This window comes from Rhinolophus sinicus, linkage group LG01 (assembly GCF_036562045.2).
Source record: "Rhinolophus sinicus isolate RSC01 linkage group LG01, ASM3656204v1, whole genome shotgun sequence".
In the NCBI taxonomy this organism is placed as follows: domain Eukaryota; kingdom Metazoa; phylum Chordata; class Mammalia; order Chiroptera; family Rhinolophidae; genus Rhinolophus; species Rhinolophus sinicus.
This window is the reverse complement of record NC_133751.1, coordinates 166114033-166141062: the sequence shown is the minus strand read 5'-3', so window position 1 is coordinate 166141062 and position 27030 is coordinate 166114033. Positions and strand designations below refer to the sequence as shown.

Genomic DNA, 27030 nt, shown 5'->3' with positions numbered 1-27030 from the left:
GGCAACATTTCCTTAGCCTTTAGAATATCTTAATTTTCTAAAATGAGGACAGATTGAAAGGGGTTCTTTCTTACATTGGGGGAAATCCTTTCTGTAGTTTTACAGGTGCTCAGTTTGCATGTACTTCTCCACATCTCCTCTGTTGGAGTTTCAATGTCAGAGTCCTCCAAGGGTTCAGCAAAGTGTGGCCCTCAGATGGGCTGGGCCAGAACATATGTCAAAGGAGAGAACGGCTAAAAGCAGGGCTGATTCTACCCAACCCTTTTCAGTTCCTGGGAAATGGAAGGCTGATTCCTTGAGTTTTAGTATTTTTACTACTCCCCCTTCCACAACAATCTTCAGGGCCATTAAATTCTCTGTGCTCCAAGATGTATAAGGATAGAGATACGGCAGTTTCCCTACATTTATTCGGAGCAGACTTAGCAGAGTTGTGGCACCATTTTTTTCCTTAGGGAGCAGCGATCCTTACTTTAGGCCCAACTCCTTTAAAATTCTTTTTAAATTGTTTCCTGCCTTTGAAACGTCACATCTTCTCTCAAAGCACACCTGAATGCTGACAAGTCCTCCTCTTCTGCTCTCTTCAGTGAAGAGAAACTTCCTCTTTCTTTTATCTGGGCATACGTGCTCCTAACAGCAGACCCTGGCCAGACCACCAAGACTGTCCCTGTTATTCTTGTCCCAATGTCAGACTCATTCCCAAATATACTAAATTCTCTTTTGTCTTCTCCCTCTGCTGTTAGTAGGCTGCCTACTAACCTAATCCATGCTAAAAAAGGAAAGGAGGGACTGGAGAATTTGTGTCTACCTTTTGGATATAAGTACATTTTGAAAGCAGCCCTTTGCAGTCACTGACATTACATTTTTTGGCTAAATTAAAGAACGTCGGGGACTTTAGAGCAGAACCATACAATGCCTATGAAAGGGATGGTTTTGGCACTGGCCTCTTCAATCCGTGAAAGAAATGGTTCCAGCATTGTGCTTTGTGGGTGCCACAGAGAATAGAAAGCACCCCAAGGGGAACCTTCATTTTGGTCCCCAAAGGTTAGTGGATTTTGTGCCTCAGAAGTCCAGCTCTATTAGTCGTTGTTCATAGGCCAAGTGGGACTTGGAACTGCTGTGCCTTCCTTGTCCTGATCCCTTGTCAGGCCACCAAGGTTCCAGGTTCCCCTCTCTGAAGGCCCATTTGTCTGAAGTACTTAATTTTGGGTTATGACCCTACTGCCTTTAAAGGGGCCTGAGAGTTTAGTATTTCACCCACTTTCTCCTCTCTGTTATAGAATCTGAGCTGAGGATAAGTAATACTATAATACTTCAAGTATCAAGAGCTTATAGTGTTACTCATATCACACCAATCTGGTGATTTACTTGGTTTCATTATAGGGCCCACGCAACCAACAAAGACAATCATTTCAGTTCTAAAAAGCTAATAAAGGACCAAGAACTTCTATCTAAAGCCCCAACAAGCGGCAGATCTACAACAGGTTTTAGTAAAACCTGGATATCTGTTTGTTTTCTTTCATTGACATGGATGGAATTCCTTAGAAATTTCTTGGTATATGCATGTACTATAACTTCTGTATTCCCTACTGTGAGAATTTAGGTTGTGTCTAATCGATGTTATTATAAATAGTATCCTTGTGTACTTTTTCTTTTTTGTTTAGGATTTTTTTTCTTAAGGAATATTTCCAGGATTTGCATATTCAAGTGTAAGAGTGTATATTCATATGTAGAATGCATGGATATTTTGAATGTTCTTTATACACATCCAAATTGATCTTCAAAAGGGTTATAGCACTGTACAAAAGTTCCCTTTTGGGTGGCTGGATGGCTCAGTTAGTTAGAGTGTGAGCTCTTAAACAAGGTTACCGGTTCAATTCCCACATAGGATGGTGAGCTGGCTCCCTGCAACTCAAGATTGAAAATGGCGACTGGACTTGGAGCTGAGCTGCACCCTCCACAGCTAGATTGAAGGACAACAACTTGGAGCTGATGGGCCCTGGAGAAACACACTGTTCCCTAATATTCCCCCAACAAAATTTGAAAAACCAAAAAAAAAAAAAAAAAGTGCCCTTTTTTACTACAAAAACAGTTTAAACTTCATTTTTCTTGTTTTCCAAAGTATGGAGTCTTGCAGGTCTAAATTTTGGAGATCTCTTTTTCCCCCACATTATAGATTCATGAACAAAATACAGTTTGTATTTTTCCTCTATTACAGAGAGAAAAATCATTTGATATCACTGTCGTGCGGAGAAGCCTGCGGGGTCTCTGCTCCCGCTCCCCATACAAGAACGCAGGATATGGTGAGGCCAAAAAGGAACACCCATGGAGCCATAGGTAGGGGAGTCATACCACTATATTCTCTCTGGCGGCACTATACTCTCACTGGAGGCTGGATCCACACTGTCCGCAAACCGCCATCCACGTTTGCCAGCCCAGCCGCCATCTTCTTGCTAGCCCCATTCTTCTCTCTTCTCTCTCTGCTAGCACAGCCACAGCAGTTATATTGTGGCCAATGGCTCACTGGTTACAGCTGACGGCCAACTAGCCACAGCTGATGGCCATGCAATCACAGTTGGCCATTTACTACCTGAGCCAGCACCTGTCTATGTGAGGCCGAGAGCCTGGAAACTACTTTCTGAGGCTCTGCCCCCACAATCATGAACAATACAAAATTATAAAGATTAATATTTCTGTATTTTATTATAGCTCTTTTCTTACAATCAATCTTAGGCTTAACCTAAAATTTAGTAAACAAAAATTAAATGATGAGGATACTAACCAAGCTTGTCAATTAGTAAGTTAAATTTTCCAAAGCTACAGCCGATATTGCCAGCAAAATTACTCTTCTATAATGCTCTGGAAATAAAAAAAGAAGAAACTACATTCTTAGACTGAGTCAATCAAAATGACTTTGTAACTTTTCTTATCAATTAGTGTGAATGTCTAGCAAATGTTTAATGCTAACTGAAAAAGATTTTAGCTAATATTAATAAATTATTTCACTATGATACTGAGTATTATTTGATTTAAATTTTCTTTTTTTTTTTTTTTTTGCTAATACCTACATGCCAGTCAGAGAACTTTTTATATAATTAAATTCTCATAATCAGAGTTGCCCAAGATCAAAATATATGGAACAGGCACTGAGTATCATTGTAAAGAGGACAGGTCATACAGGGCCTGGTGGCTTCATGCCTGCCAGTTCTCAGAGAATTGTGAATCATAAAGAAGAAAATAATGTGATTGTTCAGTAGGTGGTTTATCATTCTCTCTTTCAACCCAGTGACTCAGCATAATCAACGTACTGTGTGCATTCTTCATTTGCTTCTCGAAGAAACCAAAATTTAGGAAGCATTAATCACACAGTCATGATATTATATGCTGTTAGTACAGTTTGATAGAAAGATATGTATTTAACTGATCTTTTTACCCTTTGGTTTATCTTTTGCTAGGCATGTCACTCTGATAGTTATTCTGATAGTCTCCTCTTCTAAAAATCTGCTAAAAATGACCATTAAGCGTACAAATAAAATTAACCCCACATTAAGAATACTGTTTATAACTCCAGATCCCTTCTGAGGGAAAAATATGTAGTTGTCTTTTTAAAAATAATTCAAAGTAATCTCTTTTAAGAATTTCTAGTTATTTATTATTTATCTTATATTATTTATAATTATTATTTATAGCATAAATAAATGAATTCTGGTTAGACCATAGACAAATTAAAATCCTTTACATTCAATTTTGGAAAAATGTTAAGTGTCAAAGCTGGGTAATGGATACATGGGAGCTTATTATACTCTTCTCTCTACTCTTTTTACGTTTGAAACAATTTGTAATAAACAAAATTAACATTAAAAATAGTCTTCCAACTAAGGTAGGAATACTTCTTGAAATAAAAGAGACAAAAAAACAAAAATAAATTTTTCACATAAATTAAACTAATCTGTCTCCCATGGAAAGAAGGGGAAAAAAAAATCCCTTAATCCTAGTATTTGATTATATTTTTACATGACCTTATTCCACAAAGAATTTGAGGCAGCTTACCTAACTCTGATAATTGTAGTCAAGTCCATTGCTTTATGTCAAAATGTTAAATGATGGTGATGGTGGTGGTATTTACTTTATATTTACTTTTTCCATGCCAAAAAGCAATATGAAACATAGGGCCAGTTGTATGCTGGTAGAGTGGGAATTTGCCACCTAGCAAAGAAGTCAAAAGAGGGGTTATTTCTTTAATAAGAATATATTGTTCAACATTCAAAGACTGTTGAATACCTAATGTATTTGAAAACCTAACCAACACTGGATTTTCTATGATTCATTGCTTCTTCCATGTCTGTGGTCCTTTCACATATCTTATGTCCTTTTCTTTCTCATGCTCAGTTTTACTTCTCATGAATAGAATATGAATACGGTGTACCAGCAACAGATTTCCAAATGTGCTGCTTTATACATAGCAGCTTGAAAAGCTGAAAAGCTGGCTGGCTCTGCTTTAGCAGCAGGTTTCTGAGACTAAATTTACAGTTTTTCTGCAATCATTCTGAGGCAAGCTAACTATGGCTTATGTAATGTGTAGAAGTCACAGGATCTCTTTCAAGCACTGTGTATTTCATTAAGGAGGCAGCCAACCCTGCATTACCTATAGCAATGAGAGAAAGGGATATGGAGGCAAATGGTAATTTGCACAGAATTCAAAGACTTAGTGCTAAACAGCAGTTTCCTTTTTTTCCCTTTGCATTAAACTGTTCAGTCAAGGTATTCAATTCAAAGTAAAATGAAACAACTTGAGTTTCCTTCTTTCAATTCTCCTTTCCATCTGCTCTTGGAAGTGCCAAAGGTCTGGCAGTCAGAGGAGGCAGATGAAGAAGGAACTTGAGTGATCGATCTATAGTGGGATATTTAGTTCTGATAAAATGTTGATTACAAAAGCTACCCTATCACTTTTGTGGAAAGATTACCATAGAATTGGTAATGTATTGAATTGATTAAACAGGGATACTTTTTACACCTCTAGACGATGGTCTAAATAACATTTGTATTTTAACATTTACGAGTAGGTCAGGTTAAACATGGACACCTTAGCACATGACTCCTTGGGTATACAATTGCTCCTATTGTGCTTTTGTGGGTGGACTCACTACAATTCAGAATGGTTCTGAATCTTGGGTCTGTGGGTTTTAGTGAGATCAGGAACTCGAAGATTGTACTAAAATTTGTATGTTTTTATGACCAGGATGCATAGCTTCATTAAATTTATATAGGGGTTCATGATCCAAAGCGAATTAGGAACCTTAGTTGGAAACAAGAATAAGTTTGGCCTATAAAGACCAACATCTAAAGAAAAAATAATTGCAGCTTTGTTTTTGTTTCTGCATTGACTCCTTCCTTTCTTCTGATTCAATTCATGGGCTTTAAGGATATCTCATCCTCTCTTAAAACAAGAGAGTGAGCTAAACTAACTCTGTTATTTCCAGAATTCACTGCACAGCCAAGGTTCTCTTCTGATGTTTGGAAATTCTGTAGTTTGTAATCTAGTGGTTGCATTTTCGGCGAATATATTATATAACAAAACTCCCAGCATTTTTTAGCTAAACTATTAGGTAACATGACTATTTTCTATTTAAATTGACTTACAAATGTTTGCTGTTTAAGGCAAACTATTCTGTAATTAAAACCTGACACTAGATAGCATTTATATATACATACACATATGCTAAAGTTTGCTTTAATATACTCCTAATATTTTAAATGTAGAATCTACTATATGAGATAAGTAAATAATTTAAAACTCATTAGGAAGCGTGGCTTTTCTCTCTTCACAAATTGAAAATTAATTGTTCATCTTATCATTTTAAATATAGTACAAATAAAGACCATCAGAAATGGGAGAAATGCAAAAAGTAATTATGGACAATTTGAATGAATTTTGATTCTAAAGTTTTGTTGTGCAAAGAGTAATCAGTTGAAGTAATGAGAAGTAATAGAAGAAATGGTAAAATGTTAACATGCAAACAATCTATGTAGGGCCATTGTATATTCGTAGTTTTAACGCAGAAAAAAAGGACTTGACAGTAACAGCTTAGTTTGTATGATAGTGGTTAAGTAATTCTGGATTTAAATTTAAGTGGGAATACTAAGTTGAATTTAAGCATTAGTCAACACCTGACTTATAAACATTTGGATTTCAGTGATATTTTAAGGGGGGGAAATATTCTTAAAATGAGTTTATAATATTTTAGCATAATGTATATTTTATAATTTATACATTTAATGTCATTAACATTTACACATAATCAACACTTGGAAATTTTATAATTATGGTATGTGTCTAACAAGAAATAGTGAAAATGTCATTTTCAGAAATTATTACTTTGAAATAGGAGTCTGTGAAGCAAAGCAATGTTAATACAATTAGGTAGGTTGAAATTTTTTTTTTCTCATTGAATGCTAAAATACAATTAGTTAGCTATATTGTTCCCTAACCACTTCACTCAATGCATTTGCCATCTCTCCTTACATTGCATTCATCTAATAAAAGAAAAATTCACAACCCTCCATGTACATGTGCCATGTACCAATGTAGAAAATCTCACAACTGGGCAGACTGGGGCAATAATAATAACAATAATAATAATAATCACAGCCATAATAGTGGTAATGACAAGCAACATTTATACTCACTGAATTGTATAAGGCACAGTGCTAAAATGTATTGCAAGCATTCCTCACACCAATCTAGTGAAGTAGATGCAATTATTCCTGTTAAGGTGAAAAATTGAGTTTAGAGAGCTTTAGTCACATGTCCAAGATCACACTGCTGTAAATAGCAAAGCCAGGATTCGAACTCTGTCATTCTGACCCCAGACCTTAGGCTCTTCTTCTTCTAACCCTTTAATACATGACACCAAACTCATATGAACATTTAACATTTTCTGACACATGACCTCCCTTGTAGACTAATGAACTACTTCTATTTCATTGAAAGTATAGAAAATATAAGAAAGCTTCCCTAAACCAATTCTACTGATCTACATCAGTGTACATATCACGTGGTTAACAGCCTGTTCTCTGCCCCTTACCAATTGCAATGTTAGGCACAACTTCCTCATCCGTTTAATAGGAATGATAAAGTGTACCTACTTAAGGGCTTTTTATGAAGATGAAACATGTTAATGCATGTTAGGCACTTGGAACAAGACATGATACATTACAAGTACTCAGTAAAGTTAGCTAATATCATTATCTTGTCTCTCCCTGCAACCCCCAATCAAAAATCAATCTGACTATCATCTGCTTCTCCTCCATCTCTTTGCTTCCTGTTCTGTCAAGGCTTCTGCTCCTCTATGTACTGAGTTATAAATCTCTCTGTCTCTACACGATAATATGACAACTATTACTGAAAATAAACAAACAAAAAAACCCTTGCTTTACCCCTCCAGCTACTGTCCCAGACTCTATTCCTCTTCACAATCTTATTTAGTCTCATTTGCTAGCTCCATTTATTTTTTATTTGATTCCTAAAAGTTGGAGTTTCTCAGGCCTTTGGAGTAGGCCCTCTTTTCCTTTTTAAAATACTCTCTCAATAATGATCTCATCTTTTCTTATCACTTCAAATATCATCCATATATTGACAACCCCAAATTTGTATCTCTAGTCTAGGCCTCTCCTTGGAGGTCCAGTTCAGTATACAGTACGTAGTATCCTTCCCAATTTTTGAAAGACTGTTTACTTTGGGGTAGACTAAATGTAAAAATGTAAGGGGATCTTATGTGTTCAACTGCAACTTGAGTATCATCATAGGCTTGTCCTGTATTCTAACTCAAGTTTTGTTCTACCACTGATTTCGCCAGTTTTTCATGTAGCATTCTAATGTTTAAAAAAGACAAGAGCAAACCAAAAAGATCAACCAATATTTGTATACACTTATATGTATTTCATCATCTCTATTTAAGTTTAAGTCTAAGCACAATAAATTGCTAAAACAAAATCAAAAGACTCACAAATCCTTTGTACTACGCAAAGAATTGAGAAGAATTAAAACTCATAAGCTGAAATTGTTCATTACATTAGCGTTTTTCCACAGAAACAAACCCGAAGTTCTTTGAGTGACTTCAAAAGGAAAGATAAATATGTCTTTAGTTTTGCAGAGCAGAAGCAAATAAACACATGTGAAGTGCATTGTCAAAGATCTGGTAGGTGAAAAGGTGAATCTAATTGGATGTGAATGGTCAAGATCAAGACTGTAATTAATATTTCATTGTTTTCTTTTTGAACTTTTCAGATCAGTTCTATTTCTGGCACCTCTTCTGCTGACTGTGGAGATCTTATGTTCCATTTAGGCCTGGCTTAGTTACTCCTTTGTAATACCAAGTTGCAATCTCTGGCTCAGTCTTAACGCCTTACTTCTTTTACTACGGATACTGGGATACTATTGCTTCATCTTTTCCCTATTCTCTTTCTTAATCATTTTATAGTGGAGTAAATGTTCATATCTGGTGGTCTTTGGATGCAGGAAACAGAACTTGAAGTATTAATTTAGTATATATGTTACTGTCTATCCTTTCTATGACCACTGTTAAACAACAGTGAAATCCTCTATTGTCTTTTTCCAGTTCTTCAACCAAGTTTGTTCCTCTGTTTACATTATTGTCTAACTATATTCAGTCTTTAAAACAATTTAAAAAATGACAATTCCTTACCAAACTCCATTAATTTCTTGTTTACATATGTCTGACCCTTACAGCCTGACCCCCTTTTCTCTTTCTGCATTCAATTTTGTCAAAATGTAGCAGTTTCCTAAAGGAAGGCATGGAGGACATAAAAACAATACATGTCTACTACACTAGTCACAGGTTGTTTCTAAGAGAACTTTGGTCATACATTGACAGTCATACATAGCTAGTAGTACCCAGCTAGATGATGGGAGGGAAAATGTGGTATTTATCTTTAAGTATAAGTGGCACGCTCCCTTTGACAGGAAATATACTAAGAATCCAAGAAGATGTTTTCATCAATTTTTCTCTCATCTTGCCTTAAGTAGGGAAGCAACAGAAGGCTGGGTCAGCTAAATGATTTAAAAAAAGCAATCTGAAAAATTCTTCATGATTAGCCAAAAGCATTACAGAAATAATTCTCATCCAAATTTCTACAGAAAGCAAAGCTAAAGAACGCCACCTAAAAGATCCAGTATGTGTCAGGGGAAAATATGGCAGAGTCTAGCTCTTAACTGAAGAAAGTTTAATGAAGGGACTATACATAAAGTTTGGGCAGAGTTAAGGGACTCTAGAAGAAACTATAGAATCATCTTCACTGAATGCTGACAAATTTATGCCATCCAACTCGTCTTCAATGACATCACAATAATTAAGAGTATGCATGAACTTTGCAGTCACACTGATCAAGGATCCAATACCAGCTTTATCACTTACTGTGGGTGTGACCTTTGGTAATTAAAAAAAAAAAAAACCTAGCTGCATTTCAGTTTCCGCACTTGTAAAACGAAAATGATAATAACTCAAAGGATTGTTGAGACAGGTAGATGAGAAAATGCAACTTAAATAGTAGCACCTGACAGTGCCAAAACACTTGAATGTTAAATTTAAATATTATTCCTTATTTGATTCCTAATAGAAATATTAAAATGTTGGTCACAAACTATTATTATGTCGAATCAGGTTTTGCTGTGAGTAATACAAAGAAAAACAAATAAAAGAAGAAGCTTAAGTAAAAGTTTCTCTTCCATACAAAATCCAGATCTAGACAGGCCAGGTTTAGGCATTTTTGCTCTAAGAAGCCCACACACCTTTGGTTTATGTGTTCTGCCTTTCTTAGTAATTGGCTATTGTCTCCATGGTCCAAGATAGTGGTCATTGCATTCTTGTTTCATGTGGCAGAATGGACTAAGTGGGGAAGAATTGACCAAAGGAGAGCAGCAGCAGTCTTTAAGGTTCTTGAAAGCTTACATCCTATTAGCCAGAACATTAGTCATCTGGCTACGCTAGGCTGCACGGGAGGCTGGGAGATGTAGTCTTTTTCTATTTCTAGGGGAGAAAGAAACAATAGCTATGGAAGGATAATCCGTACTGTAATCCTTGTCACAGTCAGGAACTATTTCAAATTACCTTTATTATCCTCAAGTCCACCAAAGTCACACTTTGTTCTTCCCCCCTTTTTTTTCTATATTCTCCATCAATTTTTTCCCCCTCGTTTTAGCATTTATAAGCCTACATATTTTCTGTTCCACTTCTCTTTCTGGCTTTATTTCCCATTGTTTCTTTCATGTATGTAATAAACATTCCTATTATTTTCTTGCATCTTCCTACTCTTTTGCAATTATTTAAGTTTACCTTTTGCCTAGAATGTCATTTTCTACAAGTTTGTAAGTCCAAGACTTCTCATTCAAAGCCCAAATGTAAGTTGTTCCAAAAGAGCTCTTAGATATTTCAGGTTGAAATTCCTCTTTAGGTCTTGTCTTATAGCCCTGTATCTCAGGCTGACTTACGTAAGACTTCCTTGTGCATGTTTCTATTCCCACCAGGACGTGAGTTCAAGGAGATCAAACTATGTCTTAAACAGCCTCATATCTTCTAGAACAACAGTACTTGGCACATTTTAAGTATTTGATAGTTTAATGTATTATATAGAATTGAAAAATACTGTTTAAATCCCTCCAGGGTTGTTACTATAAATGGTTGAATGTTTTATAATACATATATTAAAAGCTGCATAAGTAGAATTTTATAACTGAATCACTGTATACTATATTTGGTGGACACAATATGTATTCTACTATAAATTCTTCTATAAAGCCAACCACACTCCTCCTTTAGTTTAAGTATTTTCCAATTTGGATTTTCAAATGCTTACTTTCTTTACAGGGGTACCATCATAATTGTCTCAATAAAAAAATAATTATTCAGAAACAGATATGTAAATTTTGCTATATGTAAATTATATCTCAGTAAATCTGATTTTTAAAAAGTTATATATCTATGTTCACAATTATTTAGGCATACTAGTGTATACTAGGTAACTTTACTATTTAATTTTCTAAGATTACTACAAATGTGAAGCTATTATCTACTTTCTACATCTCTCTGAAGTCTTATAATAATTTTAATAATCTCTGAATATGTTCTGGAGACAAACTACTTAATGGAAGTGAAACTGTTTGAAAATCTTTAGTACCCAAGGGACTGTGAAGATTATGCTTTATATGATGAGGAAAATAAAATCTTCAATCATGCATTTTAAAATTTAGTTTCCTAATCATTTGAAAAATGTTATACTTTTCCAGAAAACTACAGCAGGTAAAAAAATCCACAGTAGCAAATTTTAATAACTGTATAGGATGACTCACATGGTATGACATATTCAAAGACTGAAAAACTTTAAGGAAATATAAAATGACATATTAATTATAATTGTCACAAAATCTTACATCCATGGCAAAGTATATGTTTATTACGCACCTATTATAAGGCACTCACACTATATACTACACATACAGGAAAACTATGAAAGGGTTGTATCTTAGTAACAAAATGCTTTTGATGCAAAATGTAGAGAACTGCAAAAATTGTGACTACTTCATCTAGAGCTAATCTCTTACTCAAAGAGACAAATTCCATTCAGTCTAGGGCCAATATATCTAAAAATTAGTTATACTAAAAATTGAATAATGAGATAAGTATCTACAAAGTTCTCCCTCTATTGGGTACTCTCTGAGTGATAAGCAGCTAGAAATGCTCAAGTTCACAAGGAAACATGATGGTGGCTTTCTTGAGGAGGAATAGTTGCATTTAAATTATAATATGGTGCCATTTTCGTTCCTCTATATAGAGGACTTTTGAAAAACTAGAAAATGATATAACCTTTCATTGATGGGACTCTGTCATTTTGTCTCTAGTTAAATTTCTTTGCAGTCTCCTGAAAGAGCACATCTTTCTCCCAACATTCAACACTTTTCAGTTTTCTTGTCTTGTTGCCCCAAACCCTTACGCAGCCTGGCTTTTCCCAGGTCTGCTCTTACTACCTCAAGCTCCAAATGCTTGCTTTCTCTAAATTAAAAATTTAACTATCAGGTTGAAAAGTAACCAGATAAATTAAAACCACAATGTGCTATTGACTAATGATAGCTCAATAGGTGATCTCTTTGAAGCGTTTGTATTAAAAAAAAAAGAACTCTTTAGGTACAAAGCATTCACTCAAGGTAATGAAGTTCTATGTATAGAATTTGAAGCACAAGCACAAGGTCAGGTATGACTGACTTCCTGGTGGATGTAGGACCCTCATGCCTCTTAAATCAAATCCATTCAGTCCACTCTACTTCTCTTATTGGGATATTAAAATGAAGATTTCCGTAGGAATAATACATAGACTAGCTTTAAAAAAAAGTTTAAAAAGCTATTTATCACAATTTCCTTTTCATATTTTGATCAATCCGATGATAGCTTGTTTACTCTTAGAATGTTTTATTGAAGGTGGCCAAACATTTTGTCATTCACTTAAAATTAATGAGTATAATAGAAAAGGTTAACACATCGAAGGAAATTAAGCAAAAAATATCGAAGAGGCTTGAATCCTCTTGGCTGGAATTCCTAACCCCAGTCGATTACTTAAGTCCTTGATTTGTTCATTTTTGGAACGATTTCTAATAGATTTGACCACAGGGAATAATAGCTTTGGCGTCTAATAGGAAAGAAACTCATGGGGGGAAAAAACCATGAGCTAGAAAAGTAGAATGTTCTCAAGGAGGGGAGGGATTTAAGGTGGAGTCCAGAAAAAAAAAAAGGGAGGGTTCCTTCGTTCATTAAACGAACATTTATTTTTTGCCTCGCAGATACTAGGCCCTCTATGTTCGCGTCTTCTCCGGATGGGTGCTGCCCGTCGACAAACTCCGGATTCTGATTATCTCAGAACTTGCGTTGCCCTCACTTCCGACCTCCTCCCTCACAAACCGCCCTGCAGCGGCGGAGTTAGGATGGGATGGGAGGATGGGAGACGCGAAGCCCGCTTCGCAGAGCACAACTGCTGTGTGCAGCGGGGAGCGTCTGTCGAGCAGTGGGAGGAAACAGAGCTTGGAGCCACCAGCCCGCTCTACGGCGAAACTCTCCTGAAACCCGCACCTCCTCCCCTCCCGCCCCCAGGCTTTTGCTGATTTCTTTAGGGAGGTGGTGCGAAAAGGCAACTTTGGGGAACTTGAAGGAAAGGGGTGTGGGGCGACCTGGGACGAGCGCAGAAACCTGCCCCTACTCGATCCCGGCTTGGGACTCCCACGTCCGGCGCAGCGGGCAGCCCCGCGGCTTGCAGGCCCGCGCGCGGTCGCAGGCGGCGGCGGAGCGCAGCCGGGCGGGCGGGGCGAACGAGGGCCCCTCAGGATCAGTTCCCGGTCCGGCCTCGTGGGGGCGCCGGCGCGGCGATCAGGTGACCGAGCGCTCGTCCCGGGCTGCGGGAAGCGGCCTCGTTCTCAGCCGCCGGAGACGCTGCCGCCGCCGCCGCCACACCTAGTGGAGGAGACAGGGAAGGCGGCTCGGTGGGGGCTGGGACGGAGAGCGCCGCGGGTGGGGACGGAAGGGCGGCGGGCGGAAGGCAGGAGGCTGCCGGGGCGCGGGCTGCTGCGGGGAAGGGACCCCTAAGCGTCCGCCGCGGCTCGCTCTGTCACTGGAGCGGAATTGGGGCGCAAGGGCCATGGGCGCGCTCCCCTGAGGCTTAGGTCGCGGGTGGGAGGGGAGGAGGCCCGAGAGAGGTTGCGGCGGCCGCGGGCCGGTGACTGGGCGCTAGGAGGCCGGCGGCGGCTGCGGCGGCACCACCACCACCACCACCATGTCGCGCTCGGTGCTGCAGCCCAGTCAGCAGAAGCTGGCGGAGAAGCTCACCATCCTCAACGACCGGGGCGTCGGCATGCTCACCCGCCTCTACAACATCAAGAAGGTGCGCACCGGCTGGCGAGGCCGTGGCGGGGGCGGCGGGCGGGCGGGGGAGGGAGGGACGGCCAGGGAGGCTCGGGGGTGGGGGCGGCGGGCGGCGCCCAGGGCCGAAATCACGGCGTCGCGGCCTCAGGCCCGGCCCGAGGTCGCCGGGATGCGCCGCGGCCTAATGCGGAGTCCCGGGGCCTCCCCCGATGGTTCGCGGGCCGGCCGGAGGCAGTGAGAAGCCATTTCCCGGCTCCCAGCGGCGGGATCCGGCCGGGCTTGGCACGGGGTGAGGGGCGCCGCTGCCCTCTCCCCGGAATGGGGTCATCAGGAAAGGGAGGGTGGTGGGTGGGCGAGATTGGAGGGGGCACTTGGGAGGTAGAAAGGTAGCAATCTGGCGGAGACGGTAGCATTTTTTTCCCCCCAATTTTTTGATGTGTAAGTGTGGGAATGTGGGAAGGGAACGGCTAATCAGGATGAACTCCGCATCGTCTTCACTTTGCCGCTTTATTTTAGATTGCTAAATAAAAGCCATGTGAGAGCGTGTTGACGATTTGCTTATTTCATTTTGAGGTGGTTCATTTTGAAGGTGGAAAGAAGTGGGAAGTGAGGGTGGAACCAGTTTTCTTCCGAAATACTTGTGGGCTGTGAGTCACTAGAACAGGAATAACAACCTTCTCTCCCTTCCCTCTGTTCTCCTCCTCATCTTAATTTTTTCAACCCTGTCTCATAGTACCAAAACACCATTTCTTAAAGTTCGGGGTCTGTACAAATTAAAAACTGCAAATATGTTGCCATTACCGCTGATTCATAGTATGTTTTGATAATTTGGATAGTTAGTATTGGCTAATAGGCCTATTGAAAGTCTTTACATGGATTCAGCAGATTTAGGAATGGAAGGCTGAATTGGAGTTAAGAAAAACAGATGTAAAGATAGAACAACATATTAATTTATATTAGGAGAAAACAACCAAAACCTTTTTCCTTTTAAGATAAGTGTAGTAAGTTTTAAAGAATTTGATAAAGTGAAAATTAAGGAGTTTTTTGGGCTACAATATAGATCCTTAGTTTCCAGTATGTATTTGATGTCATATCTTCACAATTATTTTTGTTGTCTTTTTAATCTATCATGAATATTTTCTTTTAGTTTAACCATAGCTATAGAATTACAGTGTTTGTAAATTAGGGCTGCTGAAGTAAGAATGTTTTTGAAATTTGTATCATGGAGTTTAAGTATAAAACTGATTCATTTCAACAATTTGATGCAGACATGGGAATTCTAAAGGAGAATCCTGTCTTGGTTTAAGAGTAATAAATCCTATATAAGGATAGGTATGTTCAGGTGGCTCACCTCAATGCCAGATTTGACCCTAAATCCAGTGAATTCTGGAGAGTAACTGCAACGTGCCCCTTCAGTTTGTTACATTTTATGTGGCAGGAGCTCAGTGTCATTACAAAGAAGCCTTCTGCTTTTACCAAAGAGCCTTAGTTATAAATTTATGTTGGTTGGGAATAATTTCATTTTGGATAGTGTTACTTATAGGTTACATTGACCTGAACTTTTTTTGTGAGATTACCCTCTAACATTCGTGGAAATTCAAACATTACTAAAAGTTACTAGACCTGTGGTATTGTGGTTAAAGGAAATGGTTATGATGGTTTCTAGAAGAGGAAGTGAGAGTAACATCAAAAGTGATTTGAGTATTTGGGCAAGATATCTTTTTAAGCATTCATTAAACTTTTTATGGTATAAATACAATCAAACTTTACATATTCCACCTTCATAAATAAATAATACTAAACTAAATTGTAAGCATTTGAATTCTTATAATTCCAGTTCACTGCTTTTCTCAAAAGCATATATATTTTCACTTCCTGTTTTGAGAAACTTCAAGCTCTTACATTGTTGAACTAGTAAAATTAAAATGAATATAACCATTATATCCAAGAGTCAAATATTTTGAGTTATTGAAATGTTATGTTTCAGCACTTAACACATATTTATAGTTTGTTGAGAAATAATTTTTGTCTATCTTGCCTGATTTTGAATTCCCTCTGGGCAGGGACAGTCATACATTTTTGAATTTATAATACTTTGGACCTTACCTGGTCCTCATGACCTTCAGTTAGGCCTTGTTGAAACAGATACTGAGTGTGTGTGTGTGTGTGTGTGTGTGTATAGTTATATATATAGTTATATACAATATATATTTAAATATATATAGCCTAATATATATATATATATATATATATATATATATATATATATATTTATGTGTGTAGTTTTGTTTTGTTTTGTTTTAGTGTGTTTTTCCAGGACCCATCAGCTCCAAGTCAAGTAGTTTCAATCTAGTTCTGGAGGGCGCAGCTCACAGTGGCTCATGTGGGGATCAAACCGGCAACCTTGTTAAGAGCACCGCGTTCACGTGCTCTAACCAACTGGCCGCCCCAATATATATGTGGTTTTAATAATAATAGTTTTTGGTTTGCTCTTCCTTGTATAATTTTGCATACAAATACACCAGATTTGACTCTTTCAGCCAATGTAGAGGTGTCTATAATACTGGCATATCTTCCCGGCTGGCTAGGGATTGAAACATTTGTTCAAAAATCTTGCCCGAAAAATGAGTAAGATCTGTTCACCATGTGTTTATAAGGTTCATGCTGTCTGCATTTTTATGACAGTATAAACCACATAATCTTTTCAATCTTAGTCTCTTATAGTTAAAAAAAACAAAGACTGTTCCACCATATAATACGTATCTGCCAAAAAAAAAAAACAAAGACCCTTCCACCATATAATACATGTCTGCCAATCAGTTAACCACATTTTTATTAATGCATGTATACATTAGATTGTCTACCAGATCTGAATGCTCTATTTCAATTGGAAGTCGGCAATGGAAATATTTTAGTGAGCATACACAATGAAAAATACTTTACTGACCTAAATAAAATAACTTCATAAGTTATTATAATCAAGAATAATATGCTTTAGTGTCATTAGAGGGAATGTAACATGGTTGCTGAAAAATGTTTAGCTTTTTTTAAGAAGAAAATTTCATCAGTCAGAAAATTTTTGAGATCTTAATATGTATAGGTTATGGAAATTTTAAGGAACTTGTCTAATCAGGGATGTAATAACATAAAGGAGGATTTTAAGGAAAAGACATGAAGATGGCGGATATATTTATATTTAAATTTATTTCTTAGTTCTGTAAAATTTTATTTTTTATTAAAATTATGTCTTCCCTTTTCCAGACCTAATAATACCATTCACTTATATAGTGATTTTTAACATTTTTCAGGCTACTTTTATATCTGTTACTGTGGCATGTCAGGCAGTGTGGTGGTGGTGGTAGAGTACTGGGGCAGAAATTAGGAAATCTGCATTCCAATTTTCAGTCTGTCACTGAGTTCTGTAACATTGGATAGGTGTTTTGACTTCCCTGAGCTTCGTTTATCCTCATCTATAAAATGGGGGGAATGTAAGTATAAAAGGAGTACTAATATCGATTCCAGCTTTGATTACGTTATCTTTACAAGTTCATTGTGAAATAGTAGGGTAGAAGTTACGGCCCATTTTAAGTAGTAACTGAGCTCAGTTTAGTTTTCCATAATATAGAGATGGTAATGCTCTGCCTACTTTATAGGATTATTTGTGCAGATAAAAGACAGTAACATGTGGGGCGGCTGTTAAGCTCAGTTGGTTAGAACAAGGTGCTCTTAAAAAGGTTGCCAGTTCGATCCCCACATGGGCCACTGTGAGCTCCGCCCTCCACAAATAGGATTGAAACAACTACTTGAAGTGGAGCTGATGGGTCCTAGAAAAACACAAATAAAAGTTAAAAAAAAAAAAACAAGGTGAAAATAGTTTAAAACTTATATGAATGTAAGATATTATTTATTTAGGAGTCTCAGCAACCTTTTTTGGTAATGTGTTTTTCTGAAATTTTAACTGCTGTTTAGCAAACACATTCCCAAATTCCAAAAGAAAACATTTTTTGCTAAGTTTAAAAATATTTTCTTTGTTGTTTACTTTCTCTTTTTTTGTCTCCTTTCTTTTTCAACTCAATCACCAATGTGAACTTGATAACTCTATACCAAAAAGACCTCAGTTAATACTTGCATATTTTTCCTCTTGTTAAATTACTGCTTCAACAGAAGAGACCCACCCAAACTTTTTTTTAATGGAATATTTTTGCAGATTTCAACACACTTTTTACACTTTTTTCTTAAATTGGAGGAATATTTTCTCCTCTGCAGCCCCTTTTCCTATGATTTTGGATCAATTTATTTCATGAGGAAAACAATAGAATAGCATTGTAAAATTAAGTCTTCAGCTACTATCTGCTTATGGAATGGAGGGAAAAAAGATGTATGTGAAGAGTGCAGTGCCAAGTGAAGGAAGAGGGGAACCAACTTTAGTCCTCCTTTTCACTGTTCTGTGTGTCTGCATGTTGGATGTTAATTTCTCTATTGGTCAATCAGGAACAGAAGCATGTTCTGAAGATTGTATTGTGGCATGCTCTAGACTAATAAATTATTATTGGATAAGAGTTTTTTTTCTCCCAGTGAGGTTTCATTATCGAGAGACTTAAACATGTTAAGAATAAAGCATTACATCTCCATAAATCTGAATTTAAATAATATATAGTATTTTTTAAACAACAAACCTATGTTTCTAACTATTTTTCAAGGAAGCTGCTTGTAAAAAAGATTTGGTAATTCTTGTTTTGCTAGATGGTAGGCTAAGGAGATAAAGATCACTGGACAATACTTAGGAAAAAATTACATTTTTTAAGTGACAGTGATTTATTATCCTATCCATCTTGTATTTCCTTTGTGGAATTGTTAAATAACTTAAATATTAAAAATGTTTAATAATTACAAAAGTAATACATGTTTTCAAAACTCAAACATAACAAAAATGTTTGGCTTCCAAATTTCTCTGCCTGCCCATCTCTCACTTAAAAAAATAAGCCGTATATATTTACACCCATTTCTGTACAAATGGTAACATACTCATATGTGCATGCATAGTTTCTATTATGATTAAATTAGTTTCTTTACAAAAATAAAATTGAAGCAGCATAGTACAGTTTACATATAAATGAAACTGGCGTCCTAATATTGCTTGTACGCTTACTTACATTTTAAGAAAATTAAAGGAATGGACACACTTAGCTGGCTGTATCCAATATGTTAAAAATGAGGCCCAGATGAAAAAGTTTGTCAGTGTTAAAAGTTGTCCTTGTCCTTATTGATTAGTATGATTGACAATCTAATTCATATTTTTGTTTGATAGTTTACTAGCAGTGTTAGTATTAAGTAAGATTACTACAATAATTTTGGGTCAGGTTTAGTAGAATATACGTTTTATGTTGCTAGAATTAAATAGTTTCATCTCACCTGAAACTAATATGAAATAATATTGAATGGCAACTATAATTTTAAAAAAAAGAAAATAGTCACGAGATGTACAGCATAGGGAATAATAGTCACTGATAATGTAACAGCTATATATGGTGTAAGACGCACAGTAGACTTATTGGGGTTATCACTGTGAGGTGTGTAAATGTCTAATCACTATGTTTTGTACACCTGAAACTAGTAATAAAAAAGAAAAAAGTAGTTTCATCTCTTTATTGTCCAATAAAAATAATGTATAATAAAAGTAATGCCAGCTGCCATTTATTGAGACCTTAATATATACTGTTTTGTATTTTTTTCATTTAATTGTCCTTAGATCTGATGTAGGTACCTATTTTATAGATGAAGAGGTTAAGTAATTTGCCCAGTTCTTACTCTAGAAAAATAAGAGTTTGGATTGGCACCTCTTTGTGGACCACTGAGTCTGGGCTCTTAATTTTCATTATTTCTGCCATTAGATTAATAGTCATTAGTGTAATTTTTGTGGTAGATATAATTAGATTTTGAACACAATAACCTAAAGAAATGTATTATAGAAATAACTTTCCTCTTTACTGTAGACTATTTTTGTATGAATTTTGTATGGATTTGTATGAAAGGACCATTAAGATCATACTATCAATATACCAGAGTAATTTTTAATGGAGACTTCTATTAAGCCTTGTAATGTATTAAAATGAGAAATAGTTTAGAATTAGGAATTTTAAAATGCAATTGAAAATAAATTGGGGGAATATATTTTGTATTTGCTTTTCATGTTTATACATTTTTCCTGTTTTGATTATTCCTAAAATTTAGTCCCTGACATATTAAAATATACAAACTGAAAGGACTAACCATACAAGAAATACTAAAAAAGATAAACAGGAAATTTTGCTCAAACTGGGGGAAGAGTACAGATGAAGCATAAAGGAAGGTGCATTCTAAAAGAAACAATGAAATAGCATTTATCTTCCTTAATTTTAAGGACACATGCAATCATTTCCTCACTTAGAGATACTTTGTTTTCAATTTTGAAATTTCAGATATACTTTTTACATTTTGATTTCTAAAATCAAATGGTAACATTTTCACATTGAAAAACCTGTAACATGAAATATAAGAAATACAATTAAGAAACATGTCCAGTAAGTTTGTTTCTTTTTGCCTTGGACTTTGCAAAATTAGTGTACTCCTTTCTAGTCTCAGGATGTGTTTTTTTGTTGACTTTTTAATATTGCCTTTATTAGTAAATGTAGTAAAATCTTAATTTTCATCCTATTAGGAATCTGCAGTGGTATATTTAGACTTTGGTAAGTTGTTTACTTAATTTGACAGTGGTGAGAAAATAATCATTTCTTCAAATAATAATTGTACTGAAATGTTTTAAATAAGTTAGCAAATTTCATAAGCTCTTGAATGTTAGTTTGTGAATAAGGTGTACATGTGCCAATTTCAAAGGAAGCTCTTGTATTAAGTAAAAGAGCCGTACTGGAAAATACTTTCTTATTGCATGGTTGCTTATTGTAAATATTTAAGAGTAATAATTCTGTATCTTTAAATCTATTTTATAAGTTGTATGAGCTGTTCTTGTAGTTCCAAAAATTGAGGGTTTCCTTTTCATTCATTCATTTATTCGTCACTTATTGAATGTCTTCCTGGAGACTGAGGAAACATAAATTAAGATGCAGTCTCCATTGCCAAGAAATCCATATCTTGGTAGGTGAGAACCATGTATAGATATTTAACTGAAATACAATGAGTAAGTGTGATTGTGGCAGGCTTGAGAAGGAAGTTAAAGATTACAGTGTCAGGGAGATGAGAGGAAAAGATAATTGTGCTTGTGTTGGTTTTGAAATCTGAATAGAAACTTCAGCCAGGCAACGACAAGGAGTATTTAGGATTACTTAGGATTCTAAAACTTTTGTTCAGTAGCATATATGAAGCTATGAAATACATAAGGTTATAAATTACCCAAGTAGTGTCTAATGTCCTCTTTGTTGGCATAAATCCTCTAAACTTCTTACCATTTTCCATATATTCTTGGGTTGAGAAAGCTAGATTTCTAAATAAAGCTCTGGTATTTTTGTTTGTTTGTTTTTTTACTTTGGAAAGTTATTTAATCTTTCTGGGTTATAGTTTCTTTATAAATTGAGACCAATGGTTTTTAGCCAGGGATACACAATGTAATTTTGGAAAGTTTTTAGAAATACATACACCTGGATCTTGACCCAAACTTACTGAATAAGAAAAAGCCCCAGACATAGTTCTGATGTTACAAATCATTAAAGTTCTTAATACTTCTGATTTCTTTCTCTGATAATTGTTTACTGTAGTGATTTATTTTCTGGGGTGTAACTAAATTTCTGAAATGCTAGGCTGCACATAGGCTCTCTACTAGCAAAACCATCTTAGAAGGTACTTGCTCTCAGCTTCTGTTGCTCCAAGTGTATATATTTTTTTGGTTTTCTAAGCCATGTTACTAATTCTGCACTCTTAAATAGATATTCCACATTTGTGGAATACCCTTTAGTTAACCATGTAAGGTTGAGAATTAAATGAGTTAATTCATATAAAGTGCTAGTTCAGTGCCTGGCACAAGAGTAAGAAGTGAAGAAATATTAGCTAATGTTATTAGTTCTCTTCCTAGGGCTTGAAACAGGACACTTTTTTTTTTTTTTAAGGTTTTATTGGGGAAGGGGAACAGGACTTTATTGGGGAACAGTGTGTGCTTCCAAGACTTTTTCCAAGTCAAATTGTCCTTTCAATCCCAGTTGTGGAGGGCGCAGCTCACCTCCAGGTCTAGTTGCCGTTGTTAGTAGCAGGGGGCGCAGCCCACCATCACTTGCAGGAGTCGAGGAGTCCAACCGGCATCCTTGTGGTTGAGAGCCCACTGGCCCAGGTGGGACTTTAAAGGGCAGCCTTAGGCGTTAGGAGCACGGAGTTCCAACCGTGACCGGGCCAGCCCGAAACAGGACACTTTTAAGAAGTTCATTTTTTTCCTATTAAATCTAGCTCTAGACCATCTGTAGGAAACATTTCTTAACTATTCCTTTTTAGTATTTGATATTATAGTTTGATATCTACTTACTGCTAATACAAAATAACTTTGTATTTCAGAAGTATATTATTCAGTAGTCCTTCAAAGAGCAACTTTTTTAGAACAGTAAAAATATGACCCCATGTAACACTTTTTAAAAACTATTAACAGAACATTTGTTTTATAAACAGATATTTCTGTATATCAGAAGCTGAAAGATGTTTAAGGGTGACAGGGACATTTTCTTGTGAATTGAACAGTAATTAGTAACTCATTTGAGTCACTAAAATTTTTAATGTATTTTGAAATATATAATGGGTTAGAATATTTCTTAAGTTCATGATTTTTCCCAGAACTTGTGTTTAAAATACAATAACCTCAATTTATATATTCTTAAATCTTACTGGCTCTAATTAAGAGGTACATATTGATAAAATTACAACAATTTCACTATACTTTCCGATCAAAACTAACCATGGATTACTACTTTTCCTGTTTCTTTTTTATCACCTACCCAAGCTTGAGGGGGAAGAAGGGAAGTTCAAAACAGATTGGTTGGCCAAAACGTAGGTGATACACATGAGAAAAAGAATTGGAAAATTAATCACTAATAGTGGAATTCAAGGCTTGTTTTGCTCTTGATAGACTTTCCAATATTTATTGAAAATATTCATTATTTTTAAAATTAAAAAATAAAAGAATGATAGGTAAGTTGCCTTTATAGTCCATGAACATCACGTTCATTCTTACTCTAGGCATTAATTTCAATTTGTTGAAGACTCAGAATCTTAGTTCCTTTATACCTTGAATTTTGCAAAGCCTGCTTAAAAAACTATGGTGTTTATTTATTGAGTAAAAATGAAATCCCTTTTTCTAGCCCAAATTAGTCACAGTTTGTATTTTTCTCCTCTTCCCTGATATGATTCAGATGGGGCTGTTTCTTTTCTGTACTCTTACAGACAGCATTCTCACTCTGATCCCTGGGATTTTGTTTTATGTTTTTTTCAATTAAGTTTTTGTTTTTAAAAATATCATTTTCTACATAAAAATGTTTTCTACAAAATATCTGTTTTGGTAAAGGAATATGTATTACTGCTGAGTTAAACTAGGACTTAAAAAATAAAACAGAATGAGCTTATATTTTTCGCTTGATAGTAATTACCCTAAAGTTTTGAACAGCTGAGATATTGAAAGAATGGCGCATATTTTTATACTTTGTTTTTTTTTGAGCATATAATTTTAGTGCTTTGGAATCTTTGGGTACTCACCAATAGTAGTTGGAAAACCTTGAGCAAGTTACTCAACTTCTCAAGCTCCTTTCCTTTGTTTAGTGAAGGTTTAGATAATTTCTAAAGCCTAGATGTTTTGCACACAGCAGATGCCCAGTAAATGCTCTTTTTATTTCCAATTCTTAGTCTTTATTACTTTTTTTTCTCGATTGTAGCTTAATTTCTCATAAGTTAATAGAGGACTATATATTTGATTTTTTTAAAAAACAATGGTAAGTAAGTTCTTGAAAAAATATGTAACACTAACTGTATAAAGTCTGTTGTGACAGCCTGGGGAAAGGACTTAGGAAGGGGTTTTGTTAGTAGGTTGGCAGATTTGTTTTAAAATCATATACAGACCTGTCTTGAGGTTTTTAGTCAAAGACATTTATTTTGTGGCCTGAATAAAATATGTGGTTTTCTGAAATATCTTTGTTTATTATTTTTAGTAATATTATATTTGTATTTTGTGAAAAAATGGAGATGTTGCATTGACAATACTGACCTAGAATTGGTTAGATGGAAATCTTATTTTTATAATTGGGAACTCACTATAGATATCCATGTGTTTTGAAAAGTTTTATTTTAAAAAATAGAAGATATTTATAACTTATTTATTAAGAACTTACATGCCAGGCACTGGAATAAGCACTTTATGTGCATTTTTGCTTTTAAAAATTTAACTAATCTACCTGATTAAGTAGGTAGTAGTAGTATCCTCGTTATGGATCAGAGAACTGAGGCTAATGCCTAAGGTCATACAGTTTGTGATCTACTTGAATCAGAGACAAAGTTCTTATTACATTTAAGTATTTCCTTTAATACTAGTCTAATTTTATCTGTCTCATTAAATAGTCGTAACTATTGAATTTAAAGATGATTGGAATATTTTTTGAAAATAAAGTTTTTCCAATTCTGAGAACTGGGAATTTAAGTATATTTAAATTTGTTGTAGATCTTCTAGAATTTTAAATTACCCTATTTTATGTATTATGAAGTCATGCTGAGTCAAGATAAAGTATATACAAGATTTTGGGGTAGAGTTTTTTGTGTATTTTTTTTAAATTTTGTGTTTTAGATATAATTTCCTTTTTGTCTGGTGAAGTAGCCCTTTTAGCCAATTATGTGAAAAATTTTTTTTTTAGTAGGGCTATAAGATTCAAGGATTTAGGTGCAATTTCGTCCTGTACTCACCTTTTCTATTTTGGAGGGGGTGGGGTAGGGAGGGTAGAAATACTCAAGTTTTATTTATTAATAATTGGTAATTTGTTAAATCTTTTGATTCAGTCTTTGGAAAGCCTCTGTGAAACATACTGTATTACTTTAAAATGTATTGATAGCACAGTATAGTAGTATATATCATTTTCTTAAATGTGGTACTTCACAGGGTGATATTTTTAAGAGTGAAAGATTAATTTTGTATAATATAGCTGTAATAGGATGAGATAGGCTTTCAGGTGTACTAACTACAGGCTGTGTTCTTAAATGCAGGTTGTTATCTTAACGATTTCATTGTCCTCAGTGTCCTCAGAGTGAAATTTCTTGAGTTGAGGTGGGGAAGAATAATAATCTGTATTAACTGAAATATCTATTTAGTGGGAATTTTGCTATATATTGGTTTCGTATAGTAGGAAATCCTTCTTAACTGAATTTTTGAGTATGGCTCTTTGACAAGATATATTTACCTAGATGTTAGCTTTTAGTCAAGTTATTTTTTTCTTGTACTTTTTCTTTCTTGCCTCAGTATTCTGCACACAAGTGTCTCTTTTGGCATTAAGTAATAAATCAAGTAGGTTGATTTCAGAAAACAAAAAATGGGGCCTACTACTTCTGTATAGTGTCTATGATCCATGTATTTTTATTAGTATTTTTTGAGTGCTCATGGTATGCCAAAAATCCCTGTAAATTCTGCACACACGTGCGCACACACTCTTATGTAATGAGCCTAGAAACTTTTTAGGGTAGATTATAATTATCAACTATTTAACAGATGAAGAAACTGAGGCACAGAGAAGTAAAATCACTTGCTTATCGTTACACAGATAAGAAGTGATTGAGCCAGGATGTGAAAATGGACAACCTGTCTTAGAACTCATGTTCTCAACTACTAGGTACAACAAATTTGGAGTGTTTAAACTTAGGGTAAATGAAGGAAATATGTGATTGGGAGAGGGAATTGTTCGTTCTGTATACTATGATAAAGACTATTCTGTGATTGTTCTTCATATGAGACTTTTATTTGGGTAGTTATTGCTGTTATTAACAACAGCTACATTTTAAGACAGTTATGTGCCAGTCCTTTTGCCAAATGCTGTACATTATTTATCTCTTTTCTAATGATCCTATGAGGTAAGTACAAATTTCTCCATTTCCACATGAAGAAACTGAGACTAGATGTTATGTAATATATTTAAGGTCCCATGGCTAATAGGTGGTGAAAATTGAAACCCAGTCTGTCTTATTTCAGAGTCTGTGTTCCTAACCTTTATAGCATACTGCCTCCCAATGTAGTATATTTAGATATGGCTCACTGAGCAGTGTGGGAAAAGGTAAATCAATCACAAAGAGATTATACAACCATTTATTTTTCCATTGAAATGAAATTCCATTTTTTGTTTTCAATCGTGAGAAGGAAGAGCTGCCCATATTTTACATATATGTATATAGTTACTCGATTAAATTCTTACACAGTAAAATTTGTGATCATGGGTATGATAGCCTGGCATATTTTTATTATTTGATAATCAATAATGTTGTTAGACTGAATAGCTGAACTTTTTAATAATTAGAATGTGAAAGATAATACATATTAAAAAACTGAACATAATTTGGAATCACTTTAGGATTCTGCACTACCTCAGGCGTGTTTATAAAGCTTGATTTTCATTATATTATTGATACAAAGAAATGCTAATGTGTAGCTATTTTTATTGGAACAAGTTCTTAGTTATGTGGTTGTTATTCTTAGTTTATAGTGTAATATTTTGGGGGAAGTGGATTAACTGGCAGATTAATTTATAAGAAATGATATATTAAACAATGATAGTCTTTTCTGAGGAAAAGTCATAAATTTTAACATTTATGGTGTTGAAATGCAATTTACGTAATAGCCTTGTATCAGTCTGATTAAAGATTCCGAAGTTCTACATTTCTTAAAGTTAATGTATCTACTTATGTGTGAGAATTAACAGAAGTCTCATTGCATTCCTTTATCCATTTGGAAAATATAGGAATGTTTGCATTGATTTTTATACTTTGGCTTGGAAGGAAGTTAGGTGATACTTCAAAAATAGTTGCAATTTGAGCTGAAGTGCAAGTCATCCAATAACAATTTATTCTTATTCTTGGCTACCGTTTCTTTTTAAGGTATGTAAAATTTCACTGATGGTTTTGC

The 27030-nt window shown here is 35.5% G+C and overlaps 1 protein-coding gene across 4 annotated transcripts in view; it reads left to right on the top strand.

The window, feature by feature from the left end:
• Positions 1-13657: 13657 nt before the first annotated feature.
• The window catches only part of NCKAP1 (NCK associated protein 1), a 100178-nt gene continuing 86805 nt past the window's right edge, over positions 13658-27030 (top strand). For 2 of the 4 annotated variants that reach the window (XM_074338987.1, XM_074338978.1), the window contains exon 1: positions 13658-13935. In XM_074338987.1, the coding sequence (XP_074195088.1) occupies positions 13828-13935 (108 nt within the window). In that variant the 5' untranslated portion in view covers positions 13658-13827. The remainder of the gene's footprint in view (positions 13936-27030) is intronic. The other 2 variants (XM_074338988.1, XM_074338981.1) reach the window with 1 other exon arrangement.